Source organism: Diadema setosum, chromosome 20, assembly GCF_964275005.1.
Source record: "Diadema setosum chromosome 20, eeDiaSeto1, whole genome shotgun sequence".
NCBI classification, from domain to species: Eukaryota; Metazoa; Echinodermata; class Echinoidea; order Diadematoida; family Diadematidae; genus Diadema; species Diadema setosum.
In genome coordinates this window covers 21,070,846-21,097,740 of record NC_092704.1, presented here as the reverse complement: position 1 = coordinate 21,097,740, position 26,895 = coordinate 21,070,846, and the positions used below count along the sequence as shown (strand labels likewise).

Below are 26,895 nucleotides of genomic sequence, written 5' to 3'. Positions count from 1 at the left end.
GCACCAACATGTGTGCTAAGTTAAACGAAGAAAGATATAGAGAGGGAGAGGGGGGGGGGGGAGAAGGGGTGTAAGACCCCCAGGATGTAAACGAGAACGAGAAAGAAAATGAAGTAAACCTACATTCGGTACGTTATACGTAAGTAAGACCAGAGTTTCATCGTTCGATGCCCTTCTTCTGGGGTTGACCTTGAGTGTGTGGTTTTCAGTCTCGTGGTAAATTGTTGATCGTATAGCCATTTTGACATTAGAGTTTTCATATCTAAATTGAATCATCATGGTGTTTTCAAGAAAAGACAGGCTTCGTGATAATGACGAAGATAATTTTTTTTTCCTTTTGATGTTGAAAGCCACGGTAACTGCTAATCACTTAATGGCTATAGCAGCATTTTTTTTTTATTCATTCATTCTCCACTCATGGGAAATATTACCCTTTTAGCCAAAGTTAGGGCTGATTTTCAAAGGGGTCCTTGAATCTCAGCGGTCTTGCATTAAGAGAATCTGAATTCGTCTTCGCTTTTATGGAGGTCTAGACACTGTTGAAAGGTTTATCTGAATCTAAATCTGAATTCGTCTTTGATTTTATGGAGGTCTAGACATATCTGTAGAAAGGTTTATCTGAATCTAAATCTGAATTCGTCTTTGCTTTTATGGAGGTCTAGACATATCTGTTGAAAGGCATACGATTTCAAGGTAAATGAATAAATGACATCCCTGTTCGTGGTAATCATACCTCAGCGAGTAGGCAGTCATTAATTTTTCTGTCTACTGAGGATCATTCTTTGGTGGATTTTGCTTTCCCAGAGGACGCGCCTGGATGCCGGCCATGTTTTCGTTCAATTACTCTCAAGTATCACCCGAGGCTGTCAAAAATGCAGAAATACACTGTCACTGAATGCTAATGCAATTGATGGCCTATTCAGTCACCCTGTTGCGTGGAAAGTTGGATACAATCTCGAGAGAAAAATCCCTGTCTATTCATTTCTCAGGACGAGACATTCATTCTCACAGGAAATGCTTGAGGGAATTTGACGATGCAAAACTTATTACGAATGAAAATTGCGAGTGTATTCAAGCGGCATCTTGATTTGATGTGAAGTCAGTCAATTCCAATTTCAAGGCGTGCAGACTTCGTCGAAGTGGAAGAAAGTGGAGTTGAAGTATCTCGCATTTGAACACTAAAGTTATAGTGATGTTGAATTAAGCGAATGATGGCGTTGAAAAGAGAAATGTAAACCAGCGGCTGGTACACAATATAAGGCTAAAGACGTGATCTTATCTATTTGAAGAGACATTTTGTTGAAACTACACGAAGACAAAGTTAATTACGCGTGTCTTATTATTTTTTTTTTTGCAAGACATGAAAGGGAAAAAGTGCAGAGTGTGGTTACATACATTTTTTTTTTAACCCTAGAAATCATTCGAATGTACGCGAGACTGTCTTGTACTTCAGTAAAAATATTTGTAGATTACCATTATGGCTGTGCCATATGAACACAGTGGCAATTTGCATGCATTCTTCACACCATTACATCTTTGAGCTAATAGCAGAAAACGTAATTTCAATGTCGATCGGACACGAGCATGAACAGAGCGTCGTTACTTTCAAACGGCGGGTGTTTATACAAGTGCTGCCGTTATCAATTGGTAGTTTGACATACTCATGTACGTGTGTATTGTTCTAAAGATCAATATCGTCTTCTACAATGCAGGGACGTGATTTCACACGCATCATGCTTGATTATCCGCTCGAAAACCTGACGATACTGTACCAGACAACCGATCTACCGATAACAGCGCAGACCGATCTGAATGATGTATCTAGCACTGCCGATCGTTCGATCTCCATCGGAAACTGGCTCGTCCCGACGATCATCTTCCTGATCACCCTGATCGGCGTCCTGGGCAACTTCCTCGTCATCTATGTGATCATTCGCCATGGCCAGATGAAGACGGTGACCAATTACTACATCGTCAACTTGGCGTTCACAGACGTGTCCTTCCTGATATGCTGCGCGCCATTTACGGCGGTCATTATCGCAATTCCCTCCTGGATCTTCGGCCGATTTATGTGCAAATTCGTCTTCTTCATGATGCAGGTGAACATACGTAATGGCATGTATGTGCGTATGTGTGTATGTGTATGTGTGTGTGTGTGTGTGTGTGTGTGTGTGTGTGTGTGTGTGTGTGTTGTACAGATACACCATGCCTTACAGGTTCTGGTTGAAGCTGTGTGCATGAAGTGACTTCAATACTACTATTTTCTGAGGGGCGCAGTCCCGAAGAAACTAGTACTATTGAAGTCACCGAAGGCACATATTTTTAACTGGTGCCTCGAACAATGGTCTGGTATTTTGTTTTATATCCCTCCCAATGAATTTCAAGAGTAACAGCAAAGTAAATGGGATTTACTCACCTTCCGGCCTGTAACGTTGCTGCAAATGAGACAAAATCCAAAGAGATTGTATCCAACATAAAATGAAATCCATCAGATAAATTCAACTCGTCAAAGAAATTTTCTCCAATGTCCAAAGTTTCCAAACAGATGAAGAGTAACTATTTACATATTTCAAACAAACTAAGAGTTTCAATATTTTGAGATGTTGTATTATGTTCACAGCACAGGCACCAAAGTGGTATTGTGGCTGAACATGAACTGTCCACCATGTTCATATTCATGCAGTAATCTGGTGTTGCATCTGTACGTGCATTGTTGGTAATGTCTCGCAACGGAACGGCATTTGGAAGTTTATTCATCACTCTTTCTAGTTGACTGTCCGTGGAAATCAGAAGATCCGTGCCGTCATTGATGGGGTCACCAATGTTTGCTGTTGAAGGTTGAGGAGTGTTGCTGTTGGCATTACGTGTATTATCCAAAACGGTATCATACGGTACATCTAAATTTTAGATCAACCATGCCAGCACTGACATTTTGCGGATATTGTGTCCGCCATTTTCCTTTTCAACTCCTCACTTGTACTGACAACGTTCCTGGTGGAAGTATCCGAGCAATGGCTTGTACAGTCTTAACGTCCCTGGATGCATTCCCAGCATGGTCAAGGATAAATACGCTGGTTGCTCGGAGATAATGGTTGGTGGCCTTTTTACTGAGCATGTTTTGTTTGTTATGGTTCCCAACGTGTTTTTGTCCAGCGGTGCATTTGCATACCATACCACTTCTTCGTCACTAAGCTTTTCTTTTGGTCTCTGCTACATCCAGGAACATTTGGGGTTCAGTTCTGACAAATAGCTTTTGAGGTTGGCGACTGAGTAGCAAGGATCCCCCGTCAATGAGTGCATTTGTCCTTTTCGCTCTCAACATCATCATCCTGATTTTTGATTTCTTTTTTTATTCCTGTCTTGGAGAGTGAAGAATTCATTATCTCCTTCATGGTGCAAAATGAAAGCTGTTGGCTCCATAGCACGCAATTATCCTTTCGGCGATTATCAAAACGAAGCACTATAATTATTAAGAAATACTTTATCTTGCATGCCTTGCGCTGTACTCAGATCCGAGCTTGCCTGTATGAGTTCCATGTCATCTGCAGAGATTGCAGGGTAATGTTTCACGCTTTTTTTATGAGCGTTTTCCCTTCTTGTTACTTGCGTCAGCATAGAATAAGCCAGTTCGGGGTTCCACTTTAAGCATAAGCAGGAAAAAAATTGTTATTTGTACCAGCAGAGCATGCTCGATTTAAATTCACTGAGCTAAGCATCTGTGCTGTAATGATTATTCAAGAATCCTTATAAGTGGTGCTTAACACCACGTCCACCTGACAGCAAAAGCGCTTTTTGGCAATATCAATTGAAACAGATTGTTAATGCATTCAGTGGAAAACAGTGAAATGGGTCTCTCCAAAGTGTATATCGATGGATCATTCTGGTCACCTGGTCTACCCAAGTTTATCCTTTGTACTGATGAATTACACAAATTGTTACGTCGGGCGAGCCTATATATTTTATCGCTTTGAAAACGAGTGCAGTGTCTAACCTACTGAGAAAAAAGAAAGGTCATTTGTACCCATGTACACATGAGCTAACTCCGAACTGGCTTATTGGGACAACAATACATCCAGTGTTATCTCACGGCTGTTGATGTTTTCAAAGTCGGTCTTAATCTGCTTGCAAAAGACTGAAAAAAAAAATCGGAGACACCGTGCTTTATTTGCTTCTTTGTATTATACACTGTCGCTCGAGTTGATAAACTCTTGCAGTTTATTTTCCCTTACCATGGTTGCGTTACGAGATCAAATCTGAGTTATCTGCGTTTTGAACCACGCTCTCTCGGTGACTGGAGGCAGCCATGTCTATTTACAGTTCGATGACCTTGTGTGTACGTCTGCTTCAGAAATGGATCTTAAAGTTGAACATCAATATCGCATCCTGGTCGCTGATGAAGAATGCGATTACAATCTAATACCTATTTGGTCCTTTGCTTCTTAAAACAGGCATGTCCCAGGAAGGATGTAGAGTTTATATGCCATTTTTTTTTCGCGTGTATATATATATATAGGCCTACATGCAGAGAGAGAGAGAGAGAGAGAGAGAGAGACGGATGGAGGGATAGAGATTGTGTTGTATGGTGAGGTGAGTGCAGGAGATGGCTGGACATCCATTTCACCCCATTTCACATTGAGACATTTTGAATAAAGGTACATTTTTTATGACTTTCTTCCTCCCTGTCTGGTATTTATGATTATGAATTACATGTATCATATTATGGTCAGATATTTTATATATATAAAGGGCATACACTCCTATATGTATTATCACATTCCATATGCCAAGAAGAGAGAAATGATGGAAATATTTGATTCCTTTTGAAAATGGGGGTTGGTGCGAAGAGGAAGTAACCATAACTGAATCAATAAAAAAAAAAAACCCACTAATACTTGCACAACTTTCAAACGTTATGAAATTATAGGTATACCCTACATTCAATCTCAAATATTCATGGGCAAATTATGTTCCATTTAAATGTCATGTTTCAAAACGTTCTTACACTATTAGCGCTGCAGTAAGCTACCTTGGTCCTAAGGAAGTATGTAGATCAACAATTAAAGGCACTGTTGCTGCCTGGTCCTACATGCTCTAAGAGTCTGTGATATTGTGAAAATTAGAACTTATATGAAAAAAGGCATAATCAAAACACGAGTATAAGTAAACGCCAAATGTTTTCACAAAGTAAACATAACATGTGAGTGACCGAATACATAGCAGTATTATCAGTACAAAGTCGTATTCGAAGAAACCATTCAATAAACGATTTATTTGCTTGGTGAACCAAGTTCCTAGATCTGTTGATAGTGACGTCATAAATCTCAAACGTTTGTCTGCCGGAGTACTTTGCTTTTCATGCACTTTGGATATCATCGTACGACTTGTTCAATAAAGTCGGACGATTATTAAGATTGTGCTTCAAAAATGTTAAACGATATTTTTCGTAATCCGCACTTAGTTACACTTTTCTGCACGAACATTCTTCCAACTGGGAATTCAAAGAATGTGTGAACATGCCATTGTTTGAGTTAAAATACATTCACCCACACTGCTTCTCTTGCGTGCTCTTCATCTCCCGCCGAATAAACAATTCCGCTGAGCACAGTGCCTGTAGGATCAGCATCCTTTATATCTATCAATCAATCTTTGTCGGAAGACGATTATTCGCGAGCACTTCTATAATATCGCCAGTTATCCCGCCAGCTAAGTCAGACAGAATCCTCTCTCCCTTCCCTTCTACATCAGTCTATGTCTGGCAGGCACCCCTTGATAGGTTCCCAGGTTGCCAGAAATTGTTACCGGTCCTAATTTTCTGACTTTTCTCAGTGTCGCCTGGCGAACTAAAACAGTGAGGCAAGTCGGGACACAGTTGATATGTCCCCGTTCGGCCCTCCCCGCACAATCATATCACGTTTCACCATAAATGCCTCGAATCTCGGCGCTACAGTGGAAGTAATTAGGTCAACCCTTTCCCCACACACCCCCAATGTGCCCTTTAGATCTTCTTTAAAACACTGCCACGAGCGTTTCACCGTACCGTGCGCACGTCACCATTGCAGTCATGTACCAATCGACACACATTCACGTGTGTATTTTGAGACAAGTGCATTATGAGCGCGCGCACATGTGCTCATTCGCATTACATGCCTCTTGGAATGCATCGACGCATCGACGGGTATAATTTCTAATGCACCTTGTACGACGTTAGGCTTATTAGGTGTCAAATAACATAATTTGTCCTTGCTGCGAAACATCGGAAGAGGCATGCAGCTCTTAAATATGGCATAGCCATTACCCCTGGGAAGGTGAAAATGCGACAAGACGCTTGTACAGAAAGGTTGATAGAATCGACACGCCGACAACTTTAAAAGAACAGGAAAATTAACAAACCCACCAACCTCATAAATTCCGAAATGCTGCTTTGAGGAAATAAAGATGAGAAACTTTTGTTACTTTCCTCCATCACATCAATCGATAGCTATACACAATGCGTAAGATTCAATTTAATATTTCCAAGACAACAGTATTCTTTTTATTACAGGCTCTTTGACCAGAGAATTTCTAGTGAATTATTCATTATATATCAAGACCAATGATTTCTTTTCCCACAAAAACAAGTCTGTTGTAATTTGTTTGTTTGCTTGTTTATTTTGCAGTTATGGTCTTTAGCAAGTTTATTTGGCTTCCAATATTTCTCTTCTAAAACAAAGTAGACGAACTTCCCCTAAACCTTGTCAAAAACAAACACACAAACAAAACAAAACAAACTACGCTGTAGATCTTAGAATAGTATTCTTCATGCCATAAGCAACACAGTTTTACTCAGAGACAGCATTGTCTAAATAAGCAATTTATTATAGCATGATGATAATCACGGTACGTATATCGCGATAGTGACCCAATAACCTTTCCAAGCTTGAGTATATCTGGGTGTTCTTACTTTCCAGTATTAAAGCAAATGTTGACAATATTGTATCAAGAAGTATAAGCGCCGTTCTTTTGTTTGCAATTACGTAAACATCAAAACAAGAATTAATAGCCACTGGTAAACTGTGGGCAGTTTTCGACTGTAGCTGTTTTCTGTTCATTTCTTAGTTGGGTGGGGGTTTTGCTCCATTGTTGATAAATCACGCGATTAGAACCATACAGTCTGGAAAGTTGCATATTGGATCATAATGACATAAAGTCAGGCAAAAAGTAAAGACAAAACAAATATGGCGGGATTTTGGTAATCGTTACTTATTCTAGGAAAATACGTATAACTTAGACATAGCACGTAGATAATGAATTGGTATTTTTAAACTGGTGATCTCACCGATCGTATGCAGTTTAGTATCTTCAATATTTATACTATTAATGACATTCATATCTCTTTCTTTTTAATTTTTTCCCTTTCTTTATTCCCACGCGTGGATTTCTCTACTTCATAATTTTCCCTCTTTGCAACTGCCCCCCCCCCAAAAAAAAAGAAAATACGCCTAACAAAAAATGGTTCTACGTAGATCCTCACATTTCACTTGTTTCAATTATTTTATTTGTTGCATTTCACAATCTATCCATTATTTCAATTTCTTGACACGTCTATGGTGTGCTTACTCGTAAATTGTTAAATATGCATGGAAAAGTAAAGAGCAAAACGAGGAATAAATCATCTCTGCAAAAAGGCGTGGGGTAACAACAAAAATGAACTTAAAGACTAGACAGGATTACAATGAAGTATAAAAAGCAACAATTGGTCACACACACACACACACACACACACAAAGGAAAGATAATCATCCATCCCTCCTTATCTTGCATGCGAGTCTTCCAGGGATATTTCAATAAATTGGAGCTTCACTAGTTATAAAAACCCGACAGACTTCTCTAAATACATCTGCTATGTTTATATCTTCATAAGATATCAGTGTCTCTAAAATAGTGTCCCTATGTTGATACTGGCTCCGTGCCTTACGTGATCGACTGGGCTATTACAAATTATATCCACATAAACGAAAATGCAGGTAGACTCTCTGGGAAATCATTGTACATCAAGACAAACAGGAAAAAAAAAAACTCAGAGAGAGAGAGAGAGAGAATAGAAGTTGACTCTTTGCTAGCACAGATGTTTACAATGATAGCCCGAATACATGTTTATTGATACGGATCGTGTGTTCACGACTCGTAAAACAGTTTTTTTTTTTCTTTACGGAACGTAATACGTCACTAGGAATGTGCGTGGTAGAACACAGACTGCCTGCCTGCAGCAACACCGCATGACACATGCTAACTTTAATACGTCAGAATCATCTTGTTATTTGGAAATCTCTGTTTAGTGGAATGTGGTAGCCTTTCTATTGAGAAACAAAAAAAAAAAAAAAAAACGGCGAGAAAGAGACAACTCCAAGATAGGAATATTTTTTGACAAACAGATTCATATAAACGAACAAGAAACAAAAAAGCACATAACCAGACAAAACAGGGCAAGACAAAGACAAAAATAAAAATCGAGTGGCGAGGAACGATTCGGATCTTCAAAGGTCATTGTCGCTATCAATTTCCTTCCAAATATAACTATAATATCCATCTCAGCTATCATCTTAACATCTTTTTTACATTTGGTGAGCTGGAGAAAAAAAAACACGGCAATAGAAAAAAACACTTCGATATTATCAATATAAAATAACTTTTCTCTGTTATCGTGGTTTACCTTTATATTTATGATTATAAAAAACATTTTTTCTTGTTGTCGGGTTTGTTTGCACATGTTCACCGACTAAAAAACAAAGAAATAAAGCAAGCAAAAGATGTTAATCTGATACCCGAAAACCGACAAAGTAAAATGGAGGTATTTACCCCTGTTGTCTGCCATCAAAAACGGGGGCCATTGTCACGTGACTCAAGATGGTTTACCTTTCCCCGACTGATCGCTCTATTAACATCAAAGAGATTTTCACACGAAGGTGACTTTTCGTTGGATTAACCTTACGCACGCCTAACTGTTATACGAGAAACAATAACCATGGCACGCCACTCCGAATCACGCACGAACGCCACACATTATTAGATCTAATGAGACAAAGAACACGTTTTGTAGTTCATTGCTGCCAATAACCCACTGCCAATGGTACTTTTGTTACGTCCCAAACGACATATAAAGTCTGAATCTGGAAAGGAAGTTATCTTCAGGAGCATAACAGTTTCTTGGGACGTCACTTTCACCAACATTATATCTATCTCTCCGGGCAAGTGTTCAAATCAGTTGATCAAACATGGGGTGGAAAATCAGAGAATTAAGCATGATGCAAGCCTAAAAGTTGCTGCTGTCTGTTTTTTTTTTTTAATGTGTGAATGTATTCGTGTTCTCTCTATCAAAAGGTTCTTCTTTCTTTATCTTCTTCCTGTAATTCTTCTTCCTGGAATTGAAAGTAATCTTAAATGGCCGAAAAAAATTCTAGGAATTCATTTTACATGGTTTTTTTCCTCTATCTCCAAAACAGCAAGAAATAAAAGACTTATATTAAAGGCAACTGTAGAACATTGTTATGAACACCACTTCAGACGAAAAAATGGCGAAATATACGTCACCACTCGGAAATGCCGAAATTTATTGAGATTCCCAAACCCCTAACTAGTCCTATATAGGTACAGACTGTACTTGATAAAACGTACCAAACATACTAGACAAATATCAATCAAACATAACTCTTTTAATCCATAATGCAAATTAAAGTTCTACCAGCGACTTCATCTGTGTTTTTGTTTTGGGTCGTCTCGTTCTATTGATTGAAAATTCAATTAAACGTACATGTATCTTTCACATTTTTGAGCGAAATTTCGGGGAATTAGCTTTAAAGCGCTCCACGATTGTAGAGTAAGAATCGCGTGCCATGCCCGTAGTAGACACGGTACTCTGATTGTCTGCGATAGAGTCACATTCCATATTTCCACATTATAGGTTGACGATTGATGTGCGTTGGAGACAGCTTAATAGAAGTGTCCAAGAAGTCGATGCATTCGAGCGATGCCAACCAAGCATGCCAAGATTGATGTTTATAATCTGTGTGGATAAGACAGTGTGTGCGCAGTGACAGACTACTCCATACGGCCGTAGCCAAAGACGAACGATGCACCGGCGTATAGCGTGCAAAAAGTCAGCGCTAGGTGGAATTCTAGACGAGGAATGTATATTTATGGAGACAAACTTGGAATGCTCTCGTCTTTGGAGACTAAATTAGCCAGAACGGCACAAAGAAAAAGAAAAGGTCCACTGGTACACGTAGAGGAGAAAAATGACTTGGTACGGGACGCTGCTGTCATGTCGACTTAATCAAACTGAATCAGATAGGTAAAAAAGAACGATGAAGATGTATTGAAAAGCCCGATAGTTGAGTGGAGATATAGGTTCCAAAAAAGTCCCGAGTTACTTCCAAATATCCACAATACCTGTTAAAATCGAATCATTCATTTGATCCTGAATGTCTACTCCGTGATATACAATGAAAACAATCAGTAACATCGGCTTTAGCACCTCAAACATGTTGCTCATTTACCCTAGCAACGCCACAACTAATTCGAAGCGCTCTCCTTGTCTAAAGTAGCAGCGCCATCAATGAGTGATTCGTACAATCTACGTTGTCTACAGTATAAGGGTATCCCTACGTCTCGGAAGACGGCTTTTAGAGTTCTAATCAGCAGCAACTAGCACGGTAGGACAGGTGGAATGTAGTCCTCGGCAAACTTCTCGGCGAGCCAGTGTGATAATAGGGGTGCGATCAATGTCCGCGCGCAAATCCCCAGTAAATCCGCCGCGGGCTGATTGCTCCAGCCACGTCCATCACGGATCGCCGCGCCAATATTAGCGGACGTGGCGTCCTCAGGGTCAACTTTTCCCTCTTTGATCAGTGTCGATGAGGTCCGCCGTGGTGTCTCGTTTAATTTCCTGCCTGGACGTAATTCCTCAGCTCCCTCTCAACACGTTATTTTTTTTTGTGTGTGTGTGTGTGTGTGAGTTTATACACGCTTTATTTGTTTCCCTTTTTCTCCAGCTGGAGTATGATAAATCAGATATGATAAAACGCAAAGTCATCGGAGTAACGTCGAATGGGTGTTTGAATGGATAATCCCATTTCTTCGTATTAAAGCCCAAATGTCACAGCACCGGTTTTTGAAGTGGACAGCAATAAGTCACTTCTGTATGAGCTAGAAGCTTTGATAGGAGGAGGAGAATACGGGTGAAGCCGTACATGTGTCTCGCTGCGGTATAACGTGGATAAGTTCTCCCAAGAATAATCTCCTACAGTAATTGTGAAACATCTATATGGAACCTCTAAACTAATATCAAACAGTCGTTCCAACTCTAGAATGGACATTTCCACTTAGACACCGTAGATGCTATGTGAAGAAACGTCGCCTCTATAGATTTTGTAGATTTATTTCAACTTCCTGTTTAGATAACATGGATCAAGCTAATGAGGATGATGTCGTTATGTAGTAAAATCAAAAGGAAGCTACAATCAAAACTAGATGTCAATTAACTCGAGACGATATTGAGTGCAGATAGTTCGACGCTGAAGGGAACATTCTGTAGTACACGTACCACCGACATGGAAATAATAACTGGAATTCAAATGTAAAGAGAGATGAAAGAATGCCAAGAAATCAGACGAGAATAGAGAAACATGACACGATGATCGAGTAAGTGAAAGAGAGAGGAAAAAGAGATAAACATAAAAAGGAGAGAAGAGAGGAGAGAGAGAGAGAGGAAGAGACAGGAGAGAGGGAGAGAGTGCTGAGTAACGCAAAACTTGATCTTTGCTAAACTGCAGGCTTGTTAGGTGGGCAACCTGACGCAATTTGATACTGACTTATGCTTATTTCTCGCTTTTTCTCCCCTACTTCCGATCGTTCAGGTTACGGCCCAAGCTACTTGTCTTACATTAACTGCCATGAGTGTGGATCGGTACAAAGCGATAGTACGCCCTCTCCAGTCACTCAAGACGAGAACAACAAGAGCTGCTCTCATCATCAATGTATGCATTTGGGCAGGTGAGGTACAACTGTTTTGGCGCCATCTTTCCTTAGAGAATCTTCCGGGACTGACGTCAATTTTGTTCAGTGTCGGGGGGGGGGGGACTTTTATTTCGTTTTCTTGCTTTTTAAATAAAACTTTATTTTCTATTTTTTTCATTTTTTTTTTTTTTTTGCTTATTGCTTATAGCTGATTGACCCCAGCCGGAAGCGGTACCAGAAATATTGTTTTTTTGCCCACCTTGAATTCCTGGACCCCCCCCCCCCTTGTTCGTCCCTTCACAGTATGAATGTGCGTTACGCCTAAAGTCTTGATGATAGCATTGAATTACCCCCACCCACCCCCACCCCCCAAAAAAATGAAAACGCCACCTCAATATGTTATTTGACCACCTGAATACTTTAAGTTTCTTTTGTTAACTTTGAAATGTTTGTGAAACATTGCACAGGTCTACCTACAGCTACTAATTACTGAATGCTCACCCTCCCGGAACTTGCAATATTATCACTTTTGATAGTTCCTCCTACCAATACCCAATCTTACGGTTCACGAGCTTTTTTAGTCAGCATCCCCTCAGCTGTGAAATAATCTACCTAAATGTATAAAAGAAATTGAATCAACAGAAAAATTCAAATCCATGTTAAAAAGTTATTTGTTCGTTGAACAGCTTCATGCCCTTGCATGTGTAGCTGGTAATTGTTTTATTCAACGCTTTGCGCCCATTCTAAACTTTACTTTCTTCTATCTTGTCAGCGCTTAGAGACATTTTAATGTGAAAAGAGCTTTAAGAATATTGTGAATAATTATTATTATCATTAATATTTGACAGTCCAGAACACTTAGAATATCACATAAAATTTACCTTTTTTTGGACAGGGAAACCTATTCCCCATGAGGCCGTCGGTCCTGTCAAGCCATGCTTTATAATGCTGACTGTCTCCTGCATCATTGTTGAATCAAATGTGTGACTGCCTTTAATGTTTTATACAACAATGAATATTTTGTAATGATCATGCTGTAGAATTACATGAAAGTGATTTTTTGATTGTTAAAATTGATTGTTTTGCTCCTTTGTAATTTAGTTATATTGTGTTTAATTCTCTGCAACAATTCAATGGTATTTTGTTTTGACTTCAAAGCAGAGTAAATGCAAGTCTTCTATTTTTTTGTCTTTTATCTTCACTCCACGTAATAAGTTTCTCTCTCCCTCTCCATCTCTCTCTCACACACACACAAACACACTCTCTCTCTTTCTTTCTCTCTCTCTCTCTCTCTCTCTCTCTGTCTCTCTCTTCCGGCATGACAGCGACTTAGTGAAGGGATTTGTTCAGGGTCTTCGTTTCGGATTAGTTAGGTTAGTTATAGGTATTTTTGTCTTAGTTTCTTTGTTTCATCCATATTTAATGTATATCGATCATATAATTTCTTGTATAACGTGGGGGGAATGCACCCTGATATACAAGCCCAGCTTTTTAGCATTCCTCCCCATTTCCAACATTTTCGTATACTTACAATTTTTCTGTAAACTTATCCCTTATTTTGTATTATGATGTATTCAATTTCTGTAATATAATTATATGTTTCTGTTGGAAATGAAAAATGAATGAATGAATGAATAAAAAAGTACATAATAAATTCAATTGCAGAAAGTGACTTGGACAAGGAAAGCAAAACATGGTCTCAAAAAGTGTCAGGATCACTGCAACAATGATCTGTGAACCTAGGTTTATGAGGAAGTGGTTTCTGGCATTCCTTACTTTGCTCCTCATGATCATAACAAAACAATAATGAGAAAAAAAGTATATAGACTAAAAGCAAGCCAGATTTTTTTTTTTTTAAATCAAGATATCAGTAGGTTTTTTTTTTTCTCGTGATGAAATTAACTATTGAAACAGAAACGGAAAACTTCTCAGAATTTTTCTCATTTTCCTAGCATGCCTGCCATATTCATACCACCTTCCCTAAAGGCTTATATGGCGGAGATAGGCAAATTTCCCTATACGAACGATATTAGAAATCGATTCTGCAAAAGTATTAAATGTAGGAAGAAACTTTTTGTTCATTGCAAGCTTCACTGCAAGGTAATAGAGAAACTCTAGAAGCAGCTTGATTACAATACTTCTAATGAAAGTCCTATAATATCCAATATGTTATTATATCAAATCTGGAGGCGCGGTTATCAGTTCATGATATTCAAGACGGACTTGATTTGTTTGCTTAATCAAGCTTCACAGAAAACTGGCCACACTTTTACGTGATCTTGATTTAAAAAAGGAAAGAAAAGAAATGAGCTTATACCCGAGGCAGTCGAATGCAAATTCTCACTTCGAATTAATTGATATAATCCTTTCGGAGGAAACGCCTTGCTCTGTTCGGATTCTAATGCAATGATAATCCGTAAGCAAGCTGGCACATTGCTTTAGGGCACGCGACGCCTCAGTCTTACATTACCCTTTATTCTATCCTTCCTCGCAGATAAACGTTTATAGTGTCATTAAGATCATAAGAGGAAAATAAACTGAAATCATGCCGGACCATTTGCAGCGCGATTTGAATAATCTTCGTGATTTTTTGCAATTTAATTTTCCCAAACATTTCCTTCGATTTATCATAATTGATGGCACCTTTTAACGGTGGCATTACGAACTCACACTATTCTCAATCAGATCATTAGATACGTGAAATTGGTCAACTACGACTGTTGCGACACGGATTGTCGCCCCTACACGGATTGTCGCCTCCTGCTCGGGGCGACAATCCGTGACGGGCGCTGGCGGCACGGATTGTCGCCCCCTACACGGATTGTCGCCTGGCTACAATCCGTGACGCTTGTGCAGTTCCCAGTTTTTGACCTCGAAGGCGACAATCCGTGTTGGCAAAAAATTTGTTGCGACACGGATTGTCGCCCCGTCACGGATTGTCGCCCCGGGCTCGGGGTGGTTCCTCCGTTGTTAAGCTTTGGTGGGATTGGTATGACTGGTAAGTTATGCGTGTGTGTGTGTGTGTGTGTGTGTGTGCGTGTATTGTGAGCTGCATGATATGTGATGTGTAAGATTTGTTGTGTGTGTGTGTGTGTTTGTGTGTGTGTGTGTTTGGAGTATAATAATACAATATGTAGAAACTGTGCATGTGTGGTGGTTGCATAGTGGTAGTGGTTTGTTTGTCTGTGTGTATACGTGTGCCTGTATGCTTACGTGTGTATGTGGAATATAATGGCGCTACTGTGGCAATACAAACGCCTTCAGAGTGTATGAGCACGTGTTTAAAGAATTCACACCAGCGTTGATCTTAAAATAGTATTGGTGTGTCAACCCAAATATCAGTGGTGAGGCGGGCTAGGCGAGAGAGAGACCGAGAGAAAATACATACGAGGAAGGTACTCTCCCCAAATGTTATTTGTCTTTGTTCATTTTTCCCTGCAGTCATTTTCTTCCATCAGTCTTATAAACTAGAACGTCCATACCACTATTCTTTGTCCCAGAATAGGTTTGGCATGCTTTATGCATGAGCGAATAATTTCCACACGCCGTAAAAAAATTGTCAATCGTTACTTGATTTTAGCACAAACGAACTGCCATTGCACACCGCTAATACATACGTAATACAAACAAACACCAACAAACACTCAAACAAACCTCATAATGCAAATAAACCAACTCAACACTTTTTTCCTTGATATTTATTGATTTCATTCAAATCATTCATAAATCGACAAAAAAAGTTACAAATGGCAATTCGAAACAAAAGCAAATCCATTTGTCAATTTATACCACAAATAATCTCACTTCAACATAGATAACTCGATTATAGACCAACCCTAGTAATAATTTCTTCACGAGAAAGTTTTCACATGTATAGGGCCCTACCAAACCTATATTCCTTTAATATATTGGTTTGGATCATGTAACATCTTCTTACTTACAAGGGCATATACATAAAAAAACCCACACAAATATGTTACACAAATCTAGAATGAAATCAGTCATAAAAAACCCGACCACCCCCTCCCCTCCCAAGCCGAAACAAATCTAGGGCCTACATCTATCCTAAATATCAAATCCTACCAACATCCGTCATAAAATTTATAACTATCCTTCTTCAAATCCAATCCCCAACCCACCAACCCGTGATTAAACAAAACCTAAATCATCCCACACCCACATTCCATGACCCAAATACATACATACACACACACACACACACACACACACACACACACACACACACGAAGGTTCGTTATTCTGAAGTTTCGTTTTTTCCGAGGCTTCATTTATCCGAAACACACAATTCCCTATACCTAGTGGTTCATTGATCCAAAAATGAAATTTGGAATAACGAACCTTCGGAATAATGACCCTTCGGACAAATGAGCCTTCAGAATAACAAACTTTTGCAATAACGAAATGTAACCCCCTTCCCACATACCGACGCACACCCGAACCGATGCCACATCCTTCCTGATGAAACGATTTCCCAATGTTGATAAATAAGACATAATGGACCGTATGCAGAAAAGCAGCATTCGCCCGACCTCAAGCTCCACTCCGAATTCATATACAAATCTGCCAAACAAACTCATCAAATTCAAAGCTGCTGATAAAATCAATATCAATGTTTATGCCAGCAACAGCTTACTAGGTATCCCTCCCCACGCGCAGCTAAAAAAAATGACATAATAAACACATTCTTCCATCACACACACACACACACACACACACACACGCACACGCACAAACGGACACTAAATTATCATGTGCACGCGCACATACACACTTCCTTGAAACCTCACCATGACTTTTTACATGGCATGTTTGCAGCCATGTAAGTTATGTGTTAGTATTTCAATGATCATGTCCAGAACGATATTACCCAGCAAAATGTGCTTCGAGGGCGGGCGACAATCCGTGCCGAGAGCCCCCTGCACGGATTGTCGCCAGGCGACAATCCGTGTAGCGGGCGACAATCCGTGCCGCCAACGCCCGTCACGGATTGTCGCCCCGAGCAGGAGGCGACAATCCGTGTAGGGGCGACAATCCGTGTCGCAACATACGACATTTCAAAACACAGCCAAAAATAGTTTAAGAAAATCATCACCCAAACTAAACTACTACTTAATTGCTACTAAATTGCACTTCATGAGGTAGGATATAAACCTGCTAACGTCGAAATGACTGAACTGCGTGTATATAAAAGTCAGCATAGCTTGATCTCCATTTTTCTTTAACGAGTAAAAATGAGAACAGCAATGACTTAGAGCTATGTTTCTTCGTACCCAATACAAGCAAGACATAGGAAACGAAGTTTATTAATGAGGTCATACCCGTACTCTTCACTAGTTCCCATTAATTTGAAAGTGAACTTTTTTCCCCGTGCTTCAGTTTCAGCAAACGGCATCAATAAGTAGAAACAGGTGACCAACCAATATATTGGCTTAAAAAAAAAGGAAGACAGAAAAGATGCGAATGTCATGAATATTGGAATTCGGGCACAGCTCGTTCAGTCTGAAACGAAAGTTTAGAATTACCGAAGCAATAAAAGAAATCTGAATATTGTATCCCGCGAACGAATTGATCATCGAATAATGTGAAAAATCCCTCTTCAGATCTTTGGTCTCATACTTTGTTTACTAGATACTGGCAGGCATAAAATGGTTGTGCTATGTTTCACGCCATCCTACTATTCACGAAACATTACCCGTAAATGGATCGCTGCAGTGATAGTCGAATTCTTGACAACATTGTCTCCAGGAGTTGAGATGACAGCCCACTTAAAGTCGCATTATCTATAATCCACATTTATTTTTTGGTCTCCACAGAAATATCTTTGTAATGAATTCATTGTAACAGCGTAACTGCACCAAGGGATTTCCATCATCAGTATAAAGCGAGAACGCAACACAACAAGACGGCTACAGCAAATGACAATGCAACCTCGTCCAATTAAGCTGCCGTCAGTGATAACTAGGAACAATCAAACATGCGTATAACGGACATGCAGTTCTTAAATGTTATGTCACGCTTATGCCTTTTCTACACACAAACGTTACCAGTCATAAAAACCTTACTCTGTTATCCCAAAATTATGTGAGTATAATAAAAGACGCTGGATGGTCACCAGTTATATTTCTACTTTAACAGTCTAATGGTGAACCAATTCGGCTAGATACACACTGAAAATACAGTGCCGAACTACCATCAAGTATCCACTTAATATTGCTCAAAGGGCAAATTAGGCGACTTTACCACGGGGCCGCTGAAAGTAAGATAGCAATAATTTCTGGGCGGAGGTTAAACGTGAATAAAGGGGTAAACGTGAAAGAATTCTGGTCGTTTTAACAGGTGTACTTTAATATCTGTTTTTTGAAGGAGAAGATCAAAACAGGCCCACTGTATTTATTATTGCCCTCCGCTCATTTCCCAGATTTCGAAGGCTGCAATTATCATATGCTAGATAAAGAAAGACTGAGAAAACAAAGAAAGGCCGAGAGATTTTCAAGTTAAAAATGAGACAGCCGCACTTTTGAACAAATGTTACAGCGTTGCGGACTAATCTTTGTTTCGTAAAAAAAAAAAAAAAAAGTATCGCGCTGAACATTTTCTTTCTGTATCATTGACGCCGCCACTGTATATTTCTATGTTGCACCAAGACACCGAGTAAAGTAATTTAACGGAACATTATGATTGATTTTAAAAGCCTTAAATTGATTTGATGAATTCATCTTTGAGTTGTGTATTATTATCCTATCTATCCCTGGCAAAAAAAAAAAAGAAAAAAAATGATAAAAATCGGGTGTTCTTCCACAGGCCAACCACTTATAATGTGAAAGAGAGAATTACGTGACGGAAAGTAAATATCAGGCTACTAAACTAAGAAAAAAAAAGAGATCAACTGATCGTTTAGATGGCCTTATTATAAGACCTTACAAAACCTTTTTTCACCGTATATTTGGTGTTGTTGTTGTTGTTTTTGACATTCTCGTTCTGAGAAGGATAAGTCAAACGATGAATTACGACACGACGATTCGTATACTTTGACAGATTGCTAAGGTGACGAGAGCTTGTCGTGAGCTTAGAAGACATGCCATCGATATTAACCGAAAAAACAACAACAACAAAGGAACTTGTGGGTAGTAACAGGTTGAGATCGAAGGAAAAGAAGGAAAAGAAGAAGAAGAAGAAGAAGAAGAAGAAGAAGAAGAAGAAGAAGAAGAAGAAAAAGAAGAGGAAGAAGAGATAAAGTTGACGTCTTCCAGCGCATCACAAGACATTCATCATGATCCGTACCAGCGTCCGTGTAATTTAGAGATGATTACAGTTTGCCTCCGACGATGCTCAGACGCAGATTGCGCAAACCTTCGTGCTAGCTTTTCTTCAAATACGTATGAAAAGTTGAAAAGTAAAACAGGAGAAAATAACCCAAACAGCAGCACTGACGTGATATACTGTGCTTACAATTCAAAATGTAAATATTACATCGTAAATTTAGGCTTCAACATAAGATCTTTTGTGTGATTTATGGGTAGTGTGTCTTCCCCTTTTCCAAATACCATAGCTACCACGGAACTCTTCCAAAAATTTTAAAAAAAATCCATCCCATATTTTTAATGGGATCTCTTCCTCTCTGTTGCGCGCTCTCTCTCTCTCTCTCTCTCTCTCATCCCCGGTTGCGAGCACTTGTTGGCGGTATGTACTAGTAGATTGGCAAGCCTTTTTAAACAAAAAATATATGAGTGTGTTTCAAATTTATTTGCCTGTATTGCTTAAAGGCATAAAAAACCTCTTAATTAGTCACCAAAACATAATATGCTAACTATTCTCTAACAATATAATGCCTTGGGTTACGTATCATCTGTCTATCTCTCTCTCTCTCTCTCTCGATCTCTCTCCATAAAGACGGGTTGATTTTATGTGAAAGCGGAAAGGTAGGGAATGTTTGATGTGCTGCTATAACAATATTACTGTAAAATAGTTTGTCACTAATGGTATATTGTCCTTTTGTCATATCTAAATCAAATTGCAATTATGATTCATTCTTGAGCTAATTATTATTGAAAAAAAAAAGTAATCTTGAACACGGGAATAGGATATTATAGCACAAATGACACATTATTATGCAGATACATTACGCACGGTAGGGCTAAGAGCGTTATTTGTTGTATAATAATAACAGTAGTGACATAAAGTAAAAAACGATCTTTGCTGTTTCCATTTCCATTGATGCAAGGCTTTAAATCTTTGTTGCATTATCATTTATCGCGTTGCACACCTTTCGAGCTCGAGAGCACACCGCGCAAACGTTGCATGTCATGTGATGGTTTTGACAAATCACAATGCATGAAGTTATAAAGCTAAAGAACAAAAAAAAAAAACACTGAATTGTTATACGGTAGACTCATACTGTCTGCAGGCACAGATTGATAACTACGATAACTGCGTTCATAATTATTTTGTCCAACCTTTTCACGCTCCTACAGGTTCTGCATGTACTGCGATTCCAGTTGCAATCTACTATGACGTCACGAAAATGGGGAACGCTTGGATGTGCATCGAGATGTGGCCCCATCGTGAAATAATGTACCCCGGCTACGCTATCTACGGCATGGTGGTTCTCTACCTTGTGCCTCTCACCATCACGTGCGTGTGTTACAGTATTATGCTGAGGAAACTCTGGCAACGGGTAGCCCCCGGCGATCAGACAAACAATGCGCAGACGTTGATGGCGCTGCAACAGAAGCGAAAAATCACAAGAATGATCATGGTTGTGGTGCTCCTTTTCGCGCTTTGCTGGCTGCCTCTATACGTCTTCACCGTGTGGTTTCGCCTCGATCGAAACTTTCCCAGGAACAACACGACGTATGGCTTCAAAGTGTTTGCTCACATACTTTCCTACGCAAACTCGTGCGTCAATCCATTCGTTTACGCGTTCATGGGAGAGAATTTTAGGCGCTATTTCAAAAAAGCCTTCCCACTGTTTTTCGGCCCGCAGTCTCGAGATGGAGTATCAACAAGAGCGGAACCGGCGCCGCCAACTGCGCAGCAGCGAGTACGGACATCAGAGAGACCAAATAATGAGGATTGTGCATAGAAATGTCAAACAGTGCATTCCTACTTATCTATTTATCTACTATCTCTGTTTTTTTGTTTTCGTTTTCCATGTCGAAAATAAAGAGCCCTCTACAGGACCTGTTTTTTTTTTTTTTTCCCGTCAGGAGCCTGCATCTTGATCCACTTAGTATTACATCAAGTCAATCTTTGTCTTATTGAAGTCTTTAATTAATGTTCATAACTATGGTTTTACGTAGGTTGTCAGCCTGGAAACTATTTTCTTTTAACCTCATGAAAACAGAAGACAAAAAGAAACAAAACTGAACTTGGCTCCATGTTGCATACTTGGCTACTGATTTTTTTGTAAAGTTTAATTCATTCCGTTATTTTCCAAACTAGCGATAAAAACATAATCGTCTCGAATATCATGTAAGCACACTAATTTCTGCAAGTCAAAACTGCGTCGTCAGAAAAAAGAGAAGAGCAGAGCAGCATTTTGCTACTACAGTGACACTTATATGCTACTGTGACTATTTTTCTCTTTCCATTGATCCTAAGAAAGTGTTTGAAAATGATACACTTTCAAAAATTCTAAATTGCGGGATGAGATTATGATATCTTAGTTCTTGTCGACGTGTGTTGTTTCATAATGATAGCGATAGATAAAGGAATCAGGTACGAATTTGGATGTTGTTTGCTGATTTCAAATGTTTATAAGAAGGGTCTATTGGCCTGAATCTATTGTCTGATTAACTCTACCAAAGAAAGGTGACACCCGCCTTTGATTAGGATGGCTTTGTTTTACTTTGCTTTTGGATATCTCAGTCACTTCAAAACCAATTGTCAGCAGATGAACTTTTAACTGGTCTTATAGTCATCTGCGCTTTAACATTTTATAGAGCGGTTTCTAAAAATTTCACACACACACACAAAAGAAAAACAAAAGCTGAATCCCCACTTCAATACGCATGAGATGTAGTGCGTTTTCTTTTTTCTTTTTCTTTTTTTGTTCTACACAGAAAACATATCCGAAAGTGTATTTTACAGGTCTTTTTTGTTTGAAACAGAAAAAAAATAACCAAAAGGTGTATCTTAACACGTCGAAGAAAGACCCGTGGCATGATAGCACCATTCCCTTTAGAAGGACTATGTGATGTTGACAAATGTCTTCTTTTTTTTTCAACGAAATCGTCGAAATAGTGCATGATATGAAACTATGATGCTATATGACAATAGAATGTGTGTGTTTTTTTTTTTTGGATAAAACTGCTGTCGTTTTGTCTGTTTCATTCAAATTTCAGTTTAAACTCCGATTAAGGATCTCATATTACTCACGCATGTATTTGTGTTATAGTAACTACTCCGTGTCGGTGCCTAATCACATAATCAAACCCTTTCAGCCTTGGAAGGTAGGGGTCATCCCACGAGACCGACACCCACGAGTCAAATGGCCCACGAGTTCGACAATGAAAACAGGTCCATGGGTCATACAGCTCACGAGTCGTAAAGCCCATGAGTTTAATACTTGGCAAATAAAGCCCATGAGTTCGACACTACGTAAAAACAGCCCACGAGTTCGACAGATACAACACGGGGTTTAATGTGTCGGTCTCGTGGGTCTTTTTTGCTTAGTGTCGAACTCATGGGCTGTATGACTCTTGGGCTGTATGACTCGTGGGTGTCGGTCTCGTGACGTGCACCCGGAAGGTGTTGTAGTACTAATTTTTATTCTGTATGCATTCAAACATAATTATATCCCATGGATATGGGGAATGTTTTACATCAATGCTCGTCAATGATGTTAACTATAGACGTAATCCAGTAGGTGATATTACATGTATACTGATAACAGAAGTTATGTAAAAGAAAACTTGGCGAAATATAGGCAAACACTGAATAGCACCGAAGTAAAAACCCCATAATAAATGGATATGATATTGGCAAGATTATGTTCTCTGTACTTGATCCATGCACGCAATGGATTGGATGTATTTAGTACAGTCCCTATCACGCAGTCCTTCGTGCAGTTCAAAGGGTATAACAGTAAGACGTTCACGAAACTTGTTTATCTGCTTTATGGTCGATGTAAACACCTGGGTAGATAGTCAAATTGTTAGAGAATAATATTATTGTTCTTAAAAGGTAATAGTGTATTTATACTAGCTTGGAAATGCCTGGAAAAAAAAACCCGCAAAACAAACGCTGAGAACAGCTAAGGCAATTGGTAGTTCAAATTGACACGTGGTAACGGGAAGGTTCATGGGAAGGGCATGCACATCTTTCGCAGCTAATCTAAGAATCTGCATGGTTAATGTGAATTGAATGCTCTATAATATAGCCAAACAAAATATTTACTGCATTTACTTGTCAAAACATCGAAACGCCAAAACTATTCAAACGAAAGGAAAGAGGAAAAACACTTGAACGCGTCAAAGGAGAAACTAAGCTCCACACTATATATATATATATATATATATATATATATATATATATATATATATATAGATATAGATATATACAGATATATATACATATATAAATATACATATATAAATATATGAAGGGTTTGTTTGCAAAAACCGGTAAGTCCATTTTTGAAGATTTTGAAGTACGATCTCTGTCATAAAGTACAAAATAATACCTTTTAAATGATATATTGGTCACTACATATAAAGGTATATTTTTGAAGTTATGGTCAAAAGAAGCAAAAATTTTCTTATTATTCTCTTTATTTTTCTTGACCTTTAATCGCGAATATCTCCATTTGGCAAAATATGGACTTATCGGTTTTTGCAAACAAACTCTTCATATATATATATATATATATATATATATATATATATATATACGTGACTAGTCTCGCCACATTCAACTATGTGTATATCTTTTAGACGCTTTTAACTTTGCAGTAGACGCCTCTAACATAGTTAACACGATACCATACCTTCAAGGTGATTGTCAGAAAAAAAAAGCACATGATTATAAAACTACTAGAATTATCAAACATCATATGAAAATATAAAAAGAACAAATATTGGGAATCAAACACCTCTTCCTCCAAGACAAAAGAATTAATGCTCATGCATGCAAAATGTAGACAGTTTTATGATGCTTTTAAACAATTCTCTCATGAAAGACGTAAATGTTTGTATTCTAAACAACACCCGACACTTTTGCCTGCAACGACGGAAACCTGAGTCGATGAAGAACACACGAACGCTGAAAACAATAACATGCATTCGTATTAATTATGCATAACGTGAACTTGTCCCTTTAACCCTATAAAGCCCAAAGGGGGAGGGGGGAAGGGGACATATTTTCATTTGCCACTCCTACCCCCAATCTTAACAAGATTTGGTGACTTTTCCTAAAATTTTATTGCAAACATTTTGGTATACCGGGTGTCCCCCAAAAAGCGGAACGGTGGATTTTCAGTACCTTGCGTTCTAAAAGTGATATAATTTTTGACATCATTAGAAAGAGCATCTTCCGCAGAAGACCATGATACCAAAATCATTAAATTTGGTGCAGTACCAATTTTTGTATATGCAGTCATTTTCAATTTTTTGCCACTTATGAGATGATAATTTAGGTGCGACACGCGTTCCATACGGTTGAATTGTGTACGCTCGTTGATCCATGTCAACAAAAGATAACGCTTTCATATTGGGCGCGCACACACACACTGTTTTTTCCTGGCCCGTGCCCAGTGTGAAAGCTGTATCATTTGTAGACATGGATCACCGAGCTTACACAATATTCACCGTATGGATCGCGTGCCGCACTCAAATTATTATCTCATATAAGTCGAAAAAATCCGGCGAAATTTGAAAATGACTGCATTTTCAGAAATCGGAGTAGAATAAAAAGTACTGAACCAAATTTAATGATTTTGGTATCATTGTCATCTGCGGAAGATGCTCTTTCTAATGATGTCAAAGAATATATCACTTTTAGAACGCAAAGTAATGAAAATCCGCCCTTCCGCTTTTTTTTTGGGACACCCGGTATAGTTAAGCTATGTTTGATATTGCTGGTTGCCATGGAAACATTAAACTGACAACCATGTTCGTCAGATTTTGCATGTTTTTTGTTTAACCTTCAATTAACAATATAATAATGGATGAAATAGGGGGTTTCTTGTTTGTGAGGCATCAATCAATATATAAAATAGAAATAATTGAAAATACATTTTCCAAAGACAACCTTTTATTTTGTGTCATTTTCACACAAGTTTTGCATGATATTTCATTTGTTTATCTTATCATCAATCTGCAAAGTCAAAATTCCAATATTATAGAAATATGAAATGTGATTTCAACGATATATTATGTACCTATTCCAAAACAATGCATTATAGATCTCATATATTACTTTTTTATACAGTAATGATTAGCGCCTCCATGTGTCGACCTTGAGAAATTTCAACCAAAAAAAAATAATAGTTAAGGTTGACTTTCTTTTGCCTTTACATCCTGATGATAAAGAAATATAAAGAAAAACACGATTTTAGCACATTTCCTGCGTATTTCTTTATGTTTCGATCAATACTGTCCGCAGTGGGTAACCTTGAGAAATTTCAAATGTTGGGTCATGTAGAGTATGAGTTGCTCTACCCATGTGCCAAATATGACGGTTATACAAGTTATGGGGGGGGGGGCACAATGTGCTCCCCCCCCCCTTGGGCCTGGAAGGGGTCGAAATAGCTTGGGTCTTTATAGGGTTTAAATGCATTCAAAATTCTTCCTCTAGCAATAGCTGGGCAAAACAATCACTAGATATTACTTTAAAAAAGGCAGTGCTAAAATAGAACAATACCTGGCTACCTATTCTTTCGTTGGGAAAATACAGAGATTAGTTGCAGAGCATCACCACAATGGGAAGATGCAGAGCTTTCATCTTTTTCTTCTTCAATTGAACTCTCCACGCAGACATAATGATTTAAAACTACAACACAAACACGCAACAAGTCTCTTATTTGACAAAAAAGCAAGTGATATAAGATTAAAGTCATGACGAAGGTCTGATCTGACTCTGCTACAATATCCACAAATTGATTAAAAAACAGATATATTGCACCATTCCTGCGTCATTCCCTAATTTGCCTTTTCCTTTGTTTTATGTTTCTTTCAATTTTCAATTCTTTTTCTCTTATTCTGTCAATGTCTGTATACATTTGGGTTGTTGTTGTATTGTATTGTTGTGTTAATTATGCCCTTTTGATTGTTTTTCTCTTTGCCTTTGGTTTCATCAAGCATACCATCTGTGTGATAGATCTACAGCTCAAGTGGTAAACTGATATTTGTATACAACGATCAGGATATACAGACGACGAGAAAGCTATGTCATGTACACTGGAACATATATTTATAGATTTTAAGTGTAAGTGTATAGGTCCAAATTATTTCCTTTTAATACACAGTGTTATTAGTGGTCAATCAATAAGGATATATGAATGATATCACGATGAAATAATTCATTCTTAAATTCAAATTATATTCAAGGGTTTCGTTTCTTTTTCTTTTTCACTGCTAGTGCTACAGGGATTTAACAAAATATTCTATTCACCATCTAATTCTACGCATTGGTAATACTAGCATGTTTATTTTGTACGTATTTTGTTGTCTTTCTTTTCCCCCTTTCTCTTCCACCACGATCTCTTCTTTTACAATTTGTTCACTCTATCATTTCTAACCGATTTGTCTTTAACTCATAATCAATTTGCTTGTTTAATTGATTCAATGCGGTTACACGTCTATCGAACATTATTTATATCATTTTATCAAGTATATCAAGTGCATTCAATGTATATTCATCGTTTATATGAATGGCATTATGCTA

At 38.5% G+C, this 26,895-nt stretch overlaps 1 protein-coding gene across 1 annotated transcript; it reads left to right on the top strand.

The window, feature by feature from the left end:
• Positions 1–1,733: 1,733 nt before the first annotated feature.
• LOC140243499 (G-protein coupled receptor 54-like) lies at positions 1,734–21,094 on the top strand. Its single transcript, XM_072323169.1, has 3 exons — positions 1,734–2,099; positions 11,892–12,027; positions 20,484–21,094. Exons 1-3 carry the CDS (start codon positions 1,734–1,736, stop codon positions 21,092–21,094), a joined length of 1,113 nt encoding a protein of 370 aa, XP_072179270.1.
• The last annotated feature ends 5,801 nt before the right edge of the window (positions 21,095–26,895 follow it).